Here is a 16312-nt window from a genome sequence, read left to right as displayed (position 1 = left end):
TTTATCTCCTGTGACCTGCAGTCACTGGCATTAAACAGCTGCTTACTGACTCTTTGTTGAATTAGTGAAGGAGTGAATAAATGAAACCTCAAGCATCTGCATATCCAGGTGAGAAATGCAGGGATGAAAATCTCAGCACAAGGATGCAGGGCACGTACCAGACTCCTGAGAAGGGTTGAACAGACTGTGGGATATGACCTAATTTCAATAAAAGAAAACTTTTCATTTTCCACAGAACAGATGCCTTGTGGCTATGAGAAGTGGCAACCCTGAGACCCACAAACATACATTCTGGAGGTGTGGGGCTGCAGAGTGACTGCCTTTTAGTGTTCATCGTGGTTGTGGGCTTGGTCTTGAAGAGACACCAGCGAGCAGTAGCTTAAAGTGAGATCTTAGTTCCTTGCCCAAGAATTGGACCTGAGTAGCCTGGGCTTCCCTGGTGGCTCAGAGGGTAAAGCGTCTGCCTACAATGCAGGAAACCTGGATTCGATCCTTGGGTTGGGAAGATCCCCTGGAGAAGGAAATGGCAACCCACTGCGGTACTCTTGCCTGAAAAATCCCATGGATGGAGAAGCCTGGTAGGCTATAGTCCATGGGGTCACAAAGAGTCGGACACGACTGAGCAACTTCACTCAGCCTGGATGAAAATTAGAAATCCTAGCTGCTAGACCACCAAGGGCTAGAGGCTGGAAGCAAAGTTGCCCTGGTTCTTGCCTTGTTTGAAAAATGAATTGCTCAAGGAGGCAAAAACTGTAAAAGCAGGTACAAAGTTCATTACTGGAGACATGGCACGTGGGAGAACACACAAGGAAACGGTTTTGAAGCTGTTTCCCTCAGATTGGGGCTTGAACCCACGTGGCTGGGACTCAAACCCAGCCAAAACCCTGCCTGGGACTTGAACCCATGTGGCTGGGACTCAAATCCAGCGGAAACCCTGCCTGGGACTCAAACCCACATGGTTGGGACTCAAACCCAGCCAAAACCCTGCCTGGGACTTGAACCCACGTGGCTGAGACTTAAACCCAGAGGAAACCCTGCTTGGGACTTAAACCTGGGACTTGAACCCACGTGGCTGGGACTGAGCTATCACTCAGCTATAACCCACCGTACCTGGTTTCAGGACCTAATGAAGCTCAGGTTCTTGATGTCTCATCGCAGAAAGAATTCAGTGGGAGACAAAGTGACAGGTAAGGAGTGGATTTATTCAGATTCAGAGAGAAGCACACTCCACAGACAGAGTGTGGGCCATGACAGAGGGCAAGTGCGGCCTTGAAATGTGATGTGGTTAGTTTTTACAGGCTGGGTGCTTTCCTATGCTAATGAGTGGGAGGATTATTGCAACTATTTTGGGGAAGGAGTGGAGATTTCCAGGATTTGGGCCATTGCCCACTCCTTGGTCTTTTAACGGTGCCTTGGAACTGTCCTGGCACCTCTGTGTGTGTCATTTCACTTGCTGATTGAGGATCAAGGTCTAGTCTTGTCTGCCATCTTGGTCCCATTTGATTCTAATTGGTTTATGCTGCGTCCTTGGGCTATGTCATTCTTTCCAAAGTTGTGCCCCGCCCCTTTCCCTCCTGTTACAGTTTGTTTATTTGAGACAGAAGCAAGGCAGAGATACCCACCAGGAGAAAAAGGAGCAGGTTCCTGCCTGATGAGGAGGAGGGCAGTAAAGAGGTGGTCACATCGTTTATACAGGGCAGTTCTTCCAGGTCTTTGTTTACCTTTGGCCAGTTATCGCCCTCCTTTTTCTACACCTGACCTGTCCTAGGTCCCTTTCTCACATGTATGCACATCTTTTTGTCAAGATGGATTCCAGCACAGAGGCCTATGGGAAAGTTGACACCAGCTATTCTGGGGTGGCCCCCTCTCCCTTTTGGACCCCTAGGAAGTCTTTCTGCATACTTGCAGTCGGGGAGGTCTCCTTGATCTCAAGAATGGCAAGTATGTGCTCTCTTTATCCTTTATCTGGGCAAGACTCAGCTCATTTCTGCCCCGCCCATTACTGTCATTTTAAGTGTCCACCAGAAACTAAAGTACAGCTCTTTACCCTGTTCCTGTTGTTTATTTCTATATGGAAGTATAAACAGGAGGCTGGTTATAAATGTCTAAGCTGGAGTCCATCCATTTCTTGCCTCAAGAAATATAAACAGGAGGCTAGTTGTAAATGTCTATCCTGGAGCCCATATAGCTCCTGCCTCAGTCTGGGCCCTGAACAAGCTGGGTGATAAGAGCAGATCTCTTGCCCTCTCTGGGCCTCAGGGCCTATGTTCAAAGTGGGTGGTGGAAGGTGGGCCAGCAAGTGTTCACAGCCTTCTCAGATCCACTTTCATAACAAACATTTTGTATCACCCCTTTATGCCTTAAATGAAATTGAGAGATAATAAAATTGATTTATATGCATTGACAAAACCAACATCACACCCTAATTGAAGGGGGGAATAAAAGATAGTGATTGGAATAAAATGATCTGTATTTCAATACTCAGGTACAAGAACAGTACAAGGCAAAATGAAACAGATGTTTGCCTCTATTGTTGACTGAAAAAAAAAAAAAACAAAACACAACCTAACAATTTAGAGTTATGTCTTAGGACTTCAAGACCAGGAATGCAGATTCCTAAATAAGTTTGAACCCAGGCACCTCAGACGCTGTGCTCCTAACCACTCTACCACCCTGAATCTATTTGGCCAGTAGGACTGTGCTTCCATGGCTAGTTTCTGGAGGCGGTTCCAGCAATCTGATTGGAGGTGTTTAGAGTCAGAATTTGATTAGAAGGGGACATTTGGGTGCGAAGTTGAAACTATTGACACATTTTTATAACATTTATCTAAATGTCCTTAACAAAACTGAGTAGGGGTGGTGCTGAAGGCCTTGCCCGCTTCCAACTTCCAGCCCCTTCCCCCACCCTCCTTCCCCTGCCCTGCCCCCATCCCCAAGTCCCACCATGACTACCACCTCCAGACTCATCCCTACCTTGAAGACCCACCACCACGCGCTCCGGACCCACACAGCCCCACCATTTTCTCCCCTATCCCCACTGCCAGCACTACATGTACCCCTACCCTCCAAAGCCCACTTCCTTCTCAAGTTTCACCCCCAGCCCCACTCCAGTTTCATCTCCACTTTGGTTCCCATCCTGACCTCACCCCAGTCCCACTCTGATTCTGCCTTCCACCACCTGCCTGGCACATTATCAGCCTTCAACTACTTTTTATGAATGAATGAAAGGGGCTACAATAGTGAAAAGTTAGGTTCCCGACCTTGGTGAACTCAAATACACTGTATGAGTGCTCAGTGGCTCAGTTGTGTCTGATTCTTTGTGACCCTATGGACTATAGGCTTGCCAGGCTCCTCTGTTCATGGGATTTTCTAGGCAAGAATATTGGAGTGGATTGTCATGCCCTCCTCCAGGAGATCTTCCTGACCCAGGGGTCGAAACTGCGTCTCTTATGTCTCCTACATTGGCAGGCGGATTCTTCATCACTGAGCCACTTGGGAAGCCCACTCAAATTCACTAGTGAACAACTAACAATCATCAAGGAAATAAACACACACACACTCTCACATTTATATGTAGCAGTAAATGTTGTGAAGAAACTTACGCTGCAAATGGGAAATGAGAAGGAAGACAATGTTGTCGTGGATGAGCTACTACAGAGGCCTCTTGAAGAAACAGCTAAGCAGACGACTGAATGAGGGAACATGTGTAGCCAAGGCCCAGGTGGGTGACAGGGAGTCAATTTAAAGGGTGTTGGAGGCGGGGGATAAGACGGTGGGAGGGCTTTCAGGGATTAGACCACGCAGGACCCTGTCTAGTGTCAACTACAAATTGGCCCTTGCCATTGGCTGCTGCCGTCTATCTCTACAAGGATTAAGTTATGTGCTGCTGCGGCTGCTGATTTTCAACGTCCACTGAAAGGAGCTGTTGGGGTGGAGAGCAGAAATGAAGCGCTCTGTGCTCTGGGTAAAACTGGTAGAACAGGTTTTCAGACAGATATTTTCAGGAGCTGATTTTGTGAGCCCAGTTCTCAAATCTCCTCGTATCTAGAAAAACACTAAAATCCTCATGGTGATGTCTGCTCCTTGTGACTAGCAGTAACCTTCACGAGACTAACAGAAACCTTCTGCCAAAAACATGTGTTTGATTGCATTACTCCCCCTTGACCAAAATCACATATATGCTGACCTTCCCCTACCTCTTTAGAGTTGTTTCTCAGAACTATCTGGAATCCTCTCTCTCAGGAGATAGCCCTCATTTTGCCCCAAATAAAACTTAACTCATAACTCTCATATTGTGCTTTTTTTTTTTTTTTTAAAGTCAGCACAAGTGAATAGGTTTACGGGGCAGAGCAGGGAATACCCAGTTATTTCAGAAGCCCAGTTCCACCCTATTAATAGCTTCCTGTGGCTGCTTTAACATATTACCACAAATTTCATGGCATTAAAACAACAGAAATTTATTCTCTCCTGCTTCTGGAAGCCAGAAGTCTGAAGTTAGTATCACTGGGCTGAAATCAAGGTATCAGGGGGCTGTGCTCCCTCCAGAGACACTGGGAAGACTCTGCTCCTTGCATCTTCCAGCTGCTTGTGGCTGCCAGCATTTTTCACACTTCCATTCTGCCTTTGTGGTCGCATTGCTTTCTCCTCCTGTTCTGTGTGGAATCTCCCTCTGTCTCTCCCTCATCAAAGACACTTGTGATTGCATTTAGGGCCCACTTGGATAAGTAAGGGCTTCCCTGTGGCCCAGATGATAAAGAAGTTACCTGCAATGCAGGAGATCTGGGTTCAATCCCTGGGTTGGGAAGATCCCCTGCAGAAGGGAATGGCTATCCACTCCAGTATATCTTGCCCGGAGAATTCCATGGATAGAGTAGCCTGGCAGGCTACTAGCTACAGTTCATGGGGTTGCAAAGAGTCAGGCATGACTGAGTGACTAACACTTTCACTTTGGATAATTCAGGACAACCGCTCCATTTAAAGATGGGACACACACGCACAATCACATCTGCAAAGTCCTTTTTGTCACATAAGGTAATATTCACAGGTTCCAGGGATTCAGACTTGGATATCTTTTGTAGGAAGATATTATTTAATTTATTATATCTACCCTTTCTTCTGATGTCTGGTAATTCAATAATTATTCAATTCTCAGTGCAGTGTAAACCTTGACAGTTTTTTCTTTTTTTTGGTAATGCTATTATCTTATTTAAGTTTTGACTGCTGAGGCATCCATTTCAAAGAGGCACCCCCTTCAATGTGTTTATTTCTGAACATACTGCCAGTCACAGGGCTAAATAGCCAGGCCATCTTCCCCCACTGAGTTTGCTTTGTTTTAGAGATCTTGGTTGATTTCAATAACTGATCATTTGAGCTACTATTTCTTTTCTTCTTCCTGGGCTTTAAATTCCTGCTCTTAAGTTTTAAATTTACCCATAAAGAGTGAGCCCAGAAAATCATCAACCTCAATAAAACAGAACCCCAGGTGTTCCCTCTGTTTTTTCCTTGTGACCTCACAGTGCGGCCCCAGGAATTCTGTGTAACTTCCAGGTCTTGTAAAGTTATAAACCTCTAGTTCTTCAAAGTTCCCTGATGGATATTGCTGAAGGGCATCTTGCACTCATAATAAGAACTACAAGAGCTGATCCAGCTACAGCACCAGTTATCCATATGTTGAGACTGGCACAAACACTCGGGCTAAATGTGTTGGCTTAGTGTTGTTCCACCCACTTTTCTGTTTGTTACAATGAAAAACATTCAGACTAATCCATTTCCTGATATAATAGGTGCTAATAAATGTTTGTATGGAAAGAGAAAAGGGAGTTCACATGTACTGAGTGTACACAGAACACACAGCTCATAGTAAGCCCTCAGTCGATGTTGAATTGTTTCTTATACAATGCAGAAGTCCACGTTATTTTCCTCCATGTTCCAAGAGGGGCAATGACTGATTTGTTATCAATGGTGCACAAGGAGGGAGTGGGCGCTTCAGGATTAGAAATCGGGCGTGTCTGACTGCAGGGAATGCATGCTTTCCACTACGTCAGGGCTTCTCGACTTCGATTCTACTGATACTTTGGGCCAGATAACTCTTGGCTGTGGGGTCTGTCCTGTGCATTTAGCAGCATCCTTGACCTCTAATCATTAGAGGGCAACAGTCTCCCCCAAGTTATGACAATCAAAAATGTCTGTAGACATTGCCATGTCCCTGGGGGGCGACGTGTCCTTTTCTTTAGAACTACTACCCTCCACTGTGCTGCCCTAGTGGAGGCAGAGGTACAGAGAGGTGCCATTTCACCTGGGAATGGAGCTCAGGTGTGCCACACAGCAAGTAAGCTATCTCTACGCCACAGGGGTAGAGATTGCTGGTCATCTACTGAGCTTTACTCTCTGGCTCTCTAGTGACAGATTTTAGCTAGGTGCACTCTTGTTGCCTTCCTTGCAGCTAGGTGTGACCAAGTGACCACATTCCAACCAGGCAGAGGTGATATGGGCAAATTCCTACCTGTGACCTTGAAGGGAAGTGTCATCCTCCTCTTCCCTGGTCTTTCTGCCTGAGATATGGACCTGGTATCAACAAGATCAAAGAATCTTGGGGTCTCAAGGAGTCCCCAAACTGCCTGGCCTGTTTATGCTCAAATATTACTAGAGGAACCAACTTTCTTCAGATTTGAGCTACTTTCTTCTGATTTGAGAGTTTTGCCAAAGTTGCCAAACCTGAATTCTAACTATTATAGCCACCTAAGCCAGCCAGGGTGAAGAAAGAAAGCAGGCAGAAGAGGAGGAAGAAAGGATAGAGATGGAGGGGCACAGGTGGTCTGGCTGGGCCAGCTCAGAGTCACTCAGGGAAACCTTCTGGGAAGGACTCTCAAGTTGGATCTTGAAGGAAGAGAAAATGTAGGGTGGGGAGCAAGGGGGTGGGCCCTCCAAAAGGGGCTGCAACAGGAGCAGAGGCCTCGAGGAGAGACCTGGGCAAGACCTTAAAAGACAAGGAGGGTTTAAACAGGCTGAGAAGAGAAAGGAAGGCTGTAGGGAAAGAGCAAAGTGGTGAAGATGGAGTGATCAGGCTCCCTCACCCCACATCTTCTCACTCTTGCCCCACTTTTTGTAAATAATAATTACATAACAGCTGAGGTCACCTATAGCACTGCACACGCATGTCAGGAGGTAATTTCTTGGCCACGGGCTACGTTTGTTCTGAAGCATATATAAACTCTACCTGAGAAAGCCCTTGGGGCTATGTTATGGCTAACATTGTGGCCGTGAGGCTGCATTAGGGCTTTGTCTGCTGGGTCAGCCACGAGAGGAGAGAATAAACATGTCTACAGTTCCTACGGCTCCTCGCATCTTCTTCCAGCCTCTTAGCTCGCACCTTGTCTACCCTGGGTTCAACAAACAGTGAAATACAGTGAGAAAAAAGCAAACAGAAGGGAGCCCAGTGACAAATAGAGAATTTCACCAGGTGAACAGGCATCAGGATCCTGGAGTTCATCGTGAGGCTTGAAGGCAGCTGGGAGGGCAGCTGGCAGCTGGGCAGCTGGGAGGCAGAGAAATGATTAGGGATTCCTGGGCCCTCTCTTAGAGGACCCACTCTAGGGCTGACCAGTCATCCATGACCCATGCTAAGACGAGCACACCTCTTCTGGGCCTGGAGTTCTGATGTCTTCTTGTCAAGGGCTTCTCCAGCAGACAACCAGGGCCAGCAAGAGTGCAGCCAAGGTCACTGTTTTCAGTCCCAGGACCGCAAGTGTGAGGACAGACAGGAGCCCTGGGAGACACAGAGGAAAGCTCAGGAAGGACCCCGGGTGAGCCCCCAACAGCCCACAACTCAGTGCCCCTATGGTGAAGCTGAGCCTAGCTTCTGTATAGCCTGCGGGGCCACATCCCTTCTACAGCTAAAGAGATCATAGACCTCCCTTCCTCCTGTTTCAGGCTCACAGAGCCTTTGCCCAATATCCTGTTTGTACCCTTAATCATCTTGACAGCATCCCAGACCTCTGATAACAAGAGAAAATGTCTTTCATTATTTGCTGCTCAACTCCTCTGTCCCAGGGCCGGAGCTAAGCATTTCCTAAATGCCTTATATAATCCTCAAACTAATCTTGCAAAGTAGGATAACAGTTCAATTTGTATAGATGAGGAAACAGACCCAGAGTAGGGGAGTGATTTGCTCAGGGCCACATGTGCCAAAATAGTGATGGGACGAAGTGGTCTGGCTCCCAAGGATAGCAGGAACAGGGCCGAGCATCTGGGAAGCTAACCTGGTCACCTCTATCCCAAGTTCATCCCCCAATTATCAAGTGCCCTTGAGGCTATGTGATAGGCATAGTTCTGGGCACTTGCCCCATTGGATCTGTATATAATTCTGTGAGGTAAACTCTCTGATTTTTATCTCCCTTTCCCCTCACAGATCACAGAGCAGGACACCAGAGACTCAAAGAGCTAGGAAGGTGCTCAATCCAGGGAGCCTGGCTACAAAGCCATGTTCTCCAGCTCTGTTCTGCACAGCTCCACAGTGTATCCTTTTTCTGACTCAGGGGGAGCTCAAGACCTCACAGCAAGACTGCCCACTGAGCAGTTCGCACTGACTGTTGGAAAGTACTTCTTTGATTGAACTTTACTCTGGTTCTCTGGGTTCTGCTTGTGCAGTTGAGATGGAGTCACGGGAACCGTCTTTGTGGCAGGAGGGCCCCAGAAGTCTGGGGCTGCTCATCTCCCATGGCCAAGCCCTCTCTGGCCCCACTTACCTATGGGGGACTGGTTATGCCACTGGAGGTAAATATACTCACCTGATGGAAATATCTTGGTTGTATGTTCCTTGGTGAATTCTGACCCTTGGAGAGAAGTGTGATTTACTGCAAGGAAGAGAAGTGGTCTCACACTCCCCTTTCTTTCTATCCCTCCATTTCCTGAGCCCCTATGTTAGTAGCTGGGGAGATGAGCCTGTGAGTTTCTGCCTGGGATAGGGACTAGAAGTCAAGTCCAGTAACTATGAAGGACTAGTCAGACCTGGTTGAGCATCTCTGGAATAGAGACAATGCCTGCTCCGTTTCTGTATCTGCAGCAGCCAGTGTGTGGCCGTCAAAGGCACACATGCATGTTTGTTGAATCATTAAGAGTCTGTACAGTCTCCACAGTCTGTCTCTGTGGAGCCCAGAATGGGGAGAAATCAACTCTGCCTGGGAGAAGGAGAAGATTTCACAGAGGAGGGGCTATTTATGCTGGGCCTTGAAGGATGAGTAGAAATTCTCCATAGAAAAGGAGAAAGCATTAATAGCCTATGTAAATGACTTTGAGTCTAAGAAGAGCTAGCTTGTTTGCGACATGGTAAAAATTTCTTGGTGGACCACCTCCCTCTGTCCCCCAACACCTTCCTGACTACCTGTCTCACCTTTGACTCTCAACCTGGTGCCCTGTCCGGATAGGTACTGCCTGTTGAGTTTAGTCTGAAACTTTACACAATAGTAGGTTCCTGCATGCTCGGTGGAGATGCCATGCAGAAGAATGCTGAAATCATTGTTGGAGGCTTGGACCGCAGTCACGTTGGAGTAGGAGATGCCTCTAAAGTTGTAGATGGCCTCCCGGTTCAGACCAGTCCCCCGAAACCACCTGATGGGTCCTGGGGGACCAACTCCAAGCACTGTGCAATTCAGAAAGACGGTGTCTCCAGGCGTTGCCAACACCAATTCCTGGGGTTGGATGATCCAGAGGTCTGGCCCTGTGTTCCCAGGTCCTGCATCCAAAGAGAGGACTTCATTGTTCTCTCTCTCCCTCCACAGTTCACTGATTTCCTCCCTTTCCTTCCCCTGTTTTTTTCACTCAGCTACTCCCTCCCACATTCCCTCATTGTTCAATAGCTGATTCACTCAGTAAAGAAGTTCTCAGTACCTACTATGTGCTGATGCTAGGACTGGGGAAAAGAAAGCTCAGCAAAACATAAATGCCGTGCCCTAGAGTTCTCAGTCTGGTGGTGGAGGTGGCTTAGAAAATTCTTCTGAGGTTGGAAACCCAGAAGACTGCAGGACCAAGAGAAGCTTGGAAGGAGTCAGAGAAGGGTTTCTGAAATGTTTGCATTAAGATAAAATGAACCCCCCACCTCCACCCCCTACCCTGACACACACACACACACACACACACACAGATATCCTCCAAGTCAACAATTTACAGGGGTTTCACAAACATCAATTCTTCTATTTCATCACCTGAATATCCTTTGAAATAGGAATTATATGGCCTATTTCACAAATTAAGCACTTGAAGGATGTTGACCTGAAATGACTAAGTTAAGAACACATTTCTATTGAATGACAGACCATATTGGTGTCCAGGTCACCACTGGTGTACTTAGAGATGACATGACTGGTTACTTGTGGATTAAATGATCAGCCCCAGTTCTTGACTCTCCTCTGATGGCGTGGCACATCCAAACTCTTACCGTGGCCTCATGGTGGTTGGGTATACTTCCTTGCCTCTTACCTTTGACCTTAGCCATGTGACTTGCTTTAGCCAATGGGCTATTTATTATTAACAGCAGACACACAAGTAGAAGCTTGAAATGTGCCTAAGGTGTTGGGACCTTCCCTCTGTGCTTCTGCTATCTCCATGAGAAATATGTACTCTGGCCAGTCTGGGCCCTGGAATAAGACATGCAGAATAGAACCAGCCCAGCTGCCTGTAAATGTGTGAGTGAGACATACGAATTGTTGTATGTCACTGAGGTTTTGCGAGCAGAGCTTGATTGTGGGTAAAGGTGAATGATGCGGGTAAAGGGAGATAGATCAGAGCAGAAGGTTGTGACCTGCAGGGCCTGATACTCACCCTTCACAAGCACGGAGGTGCCTCCATCCAGCATCTTTCCTGAGTGCTCACTTGAGCCATCAGATCTCACACAGTGATAGGTTCCAACATGTTTCCCGGTGACATTGTGGATATAGATGGAATAGTCACAGTTAAGCGGCTCCAGCATCTTCTGGATCATAGGCATCACCCCGGGGAAGAAGCCATGCTTGAAGTTGTAAATTTCTTGCTGGTCCTGGCTGCTCACCTTGACCCACTTGATCATGTCATCAGTGCAGGAGCCGACTACTGTACATCTCAGCAGGACTGTCTCCCCTTCTGCCACCAGCATGGGGCCCTCGGGCTGCAGCACCTGCCACTTACTCCCCTTGCTCTGCTCAGGAACTCCTGCAACAGAGGAAAAAAGGCTTCGTGCAAGGCTAGAGGAACTTGGAGTCCTAAGAGGCAAACTTAACATAAACCAGCCATTAACTGGTCAGGAACAATTGCTTAGAACACTTGAGGGGTGTTGTTGGAGAGGGAAGTGAAAGAGGAGGTGAAGCAGCTGGCTGGAGACAGAGAGAGAGAGAGAGAGAGAGAGAGAGAGAGAGAGCAGGGCTATAAAATGGAGAACTTATAAGTAATAAGGTCACGATGGGGTCATCAGCTTTGTGCTGCGAGTTTCCCTTCGTCTGTGCTTTCATCAGGCCTTGGGCATAACTTGGTCTCATCCCAGGTCTTAAGTTTGCATCATGGTGTTTCTTGGTTTTCAGTGCAGGAGGGGAGTAGAAAGGTGGAGCAAATATTCCCTTCTAAGAGGATCTGGGGAAGGGTTGTGGAATTCAAAATTCATTTCCCTCCCATCTTCAGCGAGGTATGTGCCATTAGCCACTAAGAACTGCCTCACAGTTGTGACCAAGGGACACCCCATGTCCAGTCCCAGGGATTCTGTTTGTCCTTGGTGTCCTTAGTTCCAGGAAGTTCAACGATACTCACCCCAAACCCCACTATATGAGTGGTGAGACCTCGTCCTCTCTAATTCCTGCTGGTGCTCATTTCCCTGCCCTCAGCAGTTTCCTCACACATATGCACTAAATCGTGCCCATCACTCAGCAGAGCACAGAGAATAATGCCTGTTCCCATCTGTAAAACTGGAAAAACTCGTCAACAGGGTCATGGGTAGACTACACAGAAGAGAGTACTCTGCCTAGAGAGAAGTGCTCTCTCCCATGTAGCAAATCTGAAAAACAAGGCCCCAAGTAATAAAATATAATAACATTCTAAAGTGAAGCTTATAATACATGTATAAGTAAAGTTAAGTAGGTAACAGTAGAATCATAATTGGGGTGGGGAGAATGTTAGTATACCATCATAAGGTTCTTATACTATATGTGAAATGGTGTGATATCACTTAAGGTAGATGTTGATAAAGAGGTATTAATATATTGTAAACCCTAAAGCAATCACTAAATTACAAAATAAAATCACAGCTAATAAGCCAAAAAAAGAGAGAAAATAACGTTATAAAAGTATTAAATTACCAAATGAAGACAGAAAAAGAAGCAAAAGGGAGCAAAGAACAAGTAGAACAGATTTCTTAATAGATTTAAACCCAATCATATAAAAAATTATTTTAAATGTAAATGGTCTAAATATTCCCAGAAAAAGTAGAAACTGTCACAGTGGACAAAAAATGTAAGATCCAATTGCATATTGCAAATTAAAACCACAAAGAGATGCTACTTTTTAGAATGACTAAAATTGAAGAGGCTGACCATACCAAATGTTGGCAAGGATTGGGGGAAATGTCATTCTCCTACATTGATGATGAAAATATAATATGGTAAATCACTTTGCAAAACTTTAAAGCAGTGTCTTTAAAAGTTAATCAATCACCTGCCATATGATCCAGTCATTTTGTTCTTAGTACTTTCCCCAAGAGAAATGAAAGCATATGTCCACACCAAACAGCAAGCAACCCAAATGTCTGTCAATAAGTGAGTGGAGAAACAAACTATGGTTTATCCATACAGTAGATAGACAAAAAATGACTATTGATATGTGCAACAACATGTGTGACTCTCAAATAATTGCAATGAATAAAAGAAGCCAGGCAAACAAGGGTATGTACTGGATGTTTGTTGTACAAATTTCTAGAAAGTGCAAACTAAACTGTAGTGATGGGAGGCAGCGATGGGAGACAGATAAGCAGTTGCCTGGGGAGGAGGAGGAATGGAAAGGATGCAAGGAAACTTTTATGAGTGTTATATTCATTCATCATCTTGATTATCTTGGTGATAAGTTCACAAGTATGAAACGTGTCCAATGCCCACAAAACGTGTCAAATTGCACACCTTAAACACATACAGTTTGCTTTATGTCAGTTGTACCTCAATAAAGCTATTAAAATTTTATGAAGATGAAGCTTCTGTGTGTTATGAGAAGGGGAGAACTAAAGAGGCAGTAGAGAAGGTGAGGGCTCAGAAAGTCGCGTGGTTCTTATCCCAGCTGGGGCAAGTCTGGAAAAGTGAAACAGCAGAGAGGAAACTGGAGTCTGGAATAAGGCGCTGTGCCTCTCATCCCTTCTCACTCCCCTTTGCTTGATTCTCCTTCTATGTTATCACACAGACTTTGGGAAATGTCCGGGGTGCTTTGTCTCTGCCTCGTCTATAAAGCTGGGCTAGTCCCTTCCCTACAGCTCTGGGATTCCGTCCCACCCATTTTTCTATCTGCACGCTCTGGTTTTCAAGATCCCTGTCAAGGGGTTCACTTTTGGAAGTCTGCTAGAAATCACTATTTTCCACAAATATTTTGAATATATTTTACTCTGGTTTGTTTAGATATATAATTTCCTAACCTAGTGCCTAACACCTAAGGGACACTCGAAGTATTTGTGAAATGAGTTACTAAGAATTATGACTCACACTTTACTCAAGGAAACCTCTCTTGGGGCTGACCATTCTGGGGGACCCAAGGTGCAATGAACAGAATCTAGATCTCAGTAGGTCCTGGGACAGAGACCCAGATGGGCAGGGGACAGAACGAGCCCACTGAGAGCTACGCATCTTGTCTGGTTGATCAAAGGGTTCTGGGCTCCGAGTCTGAGTTGTACCTGGAAGACCCCAAACTCAGGAGCTAAATCAGCCTGATCCTGACTTAGAGGAGACATCGGTATGATAGTAGTGGCCAATAGTTATTAAATCTTTACATTGTGCCAGGTATTTATAGGTATTATCTCACACAAAGTCTTGAGATGGGCCCTAGGATTAGTCTCATTTTATGGAGCCCCACTGACTTACGGATGTTTGATTTGTATAGTTGCACAGGGCCCAAAGCTTAGAAGAGGCTCATGCTTGCCTTAGTGCTCTACTATTGCTGTTTTAAAATTCTTAATATCTTTGGAACAAAGGACCTGCGGTTTCATTTTGCACAGGGCTGGGCAAATTATGTAGCCAGTCCTGGGCTGAGCCTCACTATTTTTATATTAATATTTAATAACTCACAGCACCCCCTAGAGAAAGGTCCCAAAGACCGGTTCTTTGCAGATGGGCTAACAAGTATCTGAGCCAGAACATGGTATTGTAAGCCCAGAGCCTGGGAGCTTGACTTCCCTGTGCTGCCCTAAAAGTTCTGCTTCTCCAGACACTTGGTCTGAGTTCTGCTGGGATCAAAGATATTCTCAGCTTCTCCCTCCCACTCCATCTGGTAGGGGTCAGGCCCCTCCTGGCACCTGTCTCTGGGGTCAGCCAGGGGTGGATCCTCTTCTGTCTCAGATCCTACTCACCGGAGAGGACAAGGAGCAGTGCCAGCAGCCAGGAGCAGGGAGATGAGGGAGCCAGGCAGGTCAGGGTGGGCATCAGAGAGGGCACAGGGCATCTCCTGTGGTCCCCTAGACTGACCACCATTCTACTCTCTGATGGGCGTTGGAGTCTGAAGTGGGGTCCGTATACAAGGCCTTCTCATGGCCAGGACTATTTGGGGAAGTATTTTCGCTAAAGCAAAACAAAGCTGCAAGAGGAAGAAGGGGAATGGAGGAGTTTCCGGCTTTCACATCTGAGCAGTAGTTCCTGTATTCACTCTGTCAAAACCTTAATGACCTTTCCCAGACTCTGTCCTTGCCATCCTGGGAGGGAGATGAACACGGTTGTCACAGTGTGGCCTCAAGTCAGCCTGACTTTGGATCAAGAATTGCGTCTGCCTCTAGAGAAGGAGAAAAATGTATCAGATCAGATCAGTCGCTCAGTCTTGTCCGACTCTTTGCGACCCCATGAATCGCAGCATGCCAGGCCTCCCTGTCCATCACCAACTCCCGGAGTTCACTCAGACTCACGTCCATCGAGTCAGTGATGCCATCCAGCCATCTCATCCTCTGTCGTCCCCTTCTCCTCTTGCCCCCAATCCCTCCCAGCATCAGAGTCTTTTCCAATGAGTCAACTCTTCACATGAGGTGGCCAAAGTATTGGAGTTTCAGCTTTAGCACCATTCCTTCCAAAGAAATCCCAGGGCTGATCTCCTTCAGAATGGACTGGTTGGATCTCCTGGCAGTCCAAGGGACTCTCAAGAGTCTTCTCCAACAGACATCCCTTATACGTGGAATCTCAAAAGAAATGACACAGATGAACTTGCAAAACAGAGAGACACAGATTTATGACTGCTGGGGGGAAGGGATAGTTAAGGAGTTTGGAATAGACATGTACATACTGCTATAGTTAAAACTGATAACCAGCAAGGTCTTACTATACAGCACAGGGAATTCTGTTCAATGTCATGTAGCAGTCTGGATGGGAGTGTAGTTTGGGGGAGAATGGATACATGTATATGTATGGCTGAGTCCCTTCACTGTTCAGCTGAAACTACCACAACATTGTTAATTGACTATAGCCCAATATAAAATAAAAAGTCTAAAATAAAAATAGAGAATTGGGTCTGCCTGTTCCTGGTTGTGTGACCTTTCAAAGTCATTTGTCATTTTCAAGGCTTTATTGCCTCATCTATAAAATGGGGACAGGAGCAATCCCTTCCTAAGTGCAGGAATGATATGACATATATGCATGAGGGTGTAGCATAATATAAAGGGAAAACATATTATCCATCATTATTCATAATATGTAGGAAATAGAGGAAGTAACTTTGCTTAAGAAGGACTGATTGTAAATCAAGACCCCTAGTAGCCTCCTTTTGGCATTGGAGGGTGGGCACAGACACTTCCTAATTGTATAATTGTGGGCAACACTCTAAAGCTCCATTTTCTGGGGTCCAAATGGAACACACTCAGGTTGTGCAAACATTTGTGTTTGTGGCCTCTTAATTTTCTGTAACTGATCTAAACTTTCTCAAGAATCACCCCCTCCTCCATCATGCCAGTTATTAGGAAGGAAAAATTAAGTTTGCTAACTAATCCCAGGCTTTTCCATGTTCTGATAGCCTCTTTAGCTGTACTGTCTAGATTTAGATTGTGGCTTTACCCAGATCTGGCTGTGTGACCCTAGGACAATCATTGAACACTCCTGATCTATAAAATGAAAATAAAAATATGGTT

The 16312-nt window shown here is 46.0% G+C and overlaps 1 protein-coding gene across 3 annotated transcripts; it reads right to left on the bottom strand.

Annotated features, from left to right (window-relative positions):
- Positions 1-1181: 1181 nt before the first annotated feature.
- SIRPB2 (signal regulatory protein beta 2) lies at positions 1182-14770 on the bottom strand. Of its 3 annotated transcripts, none has more exons than XM_019972161.2 (5): positions 14558-14770; positions 10816-11181; positions 9389-9730; positions 8787-8852; positions 1182-7765 (listed from the first exon to the last, which is right to left on the bottom strand). In XM_019972161.2, exons 1-5 carry the CDS (start codon positions 14676-14678, stop codon positions 7668-7670), a joined length of 993 nt encoding a protein of 330 aa, XP_019827720.2. In that variant the 5' UTR covers positions 14679-14770; the 3' UTR covers positions 1182-7667. The 3 variants fall into 3 exon arrangements, with proteins under 3 accessions (XP_019827720.2, XP_019827721.2, XP_070657518.1); XM_019972162.2 differs by having other exon boundaries at positions 8787-8831; XM_070801417.1 differs by having other exon boundaries at positions 8787-8825.
- Positions 14771-16312: the final 1542 nt, after the last annotated feature.

Source organism: Bos indicus, chromosome 13, assembly GCF_029378745.1.
Source record: "Bos indicus isolate NIAB-ARS_2022 breed Sahiwal x Tharparkar chromosome 13, NIAB-ARS_B.indTharparkar_mat_pri_1.0, whole genome shotgun sequence".
Classification (NCBI taxonomy): domain Eukaryota; kingdom Metazoa; phylum Chordata; class Mammalia; order Artiodactyla; family Bovidae; genus Bos; species Bos indicus.
The sequence above is the reverse complement of the archived record's forward strand: the minus strand, read 5'-3'. Positions and strand labels throughout refer to the sequence as shown.

What these genes read in the sequence shown, in the direction of transcription:
- SIRPB2 (XM_019972161.2), bottom strand. Translation starts at nt 14,678, where the DNA reads ATGGTGGTCAGTCTAGGGGACCACAGGAGATGCCCTGTGCCCTCTCTG. An exon ending in ACTGCTCCTTGTCCTCTCCG is followed by an intron (nt 11,182 to 14,557) that starts GTGAGTAGGATC and finishes CCTCTGTTGCAG; the next exon opens with GAGTTCCTGAGCAGAGCAAG. An exon ending in AACCAAGATATTTCCATCAG is followed by an intron (nt 7,766 to 8,786) that starts GTGAGTATATTT and finishes TGTGTCTCCCAG; the next exon opens with GGCTCCTGTCTGTCCTCACA.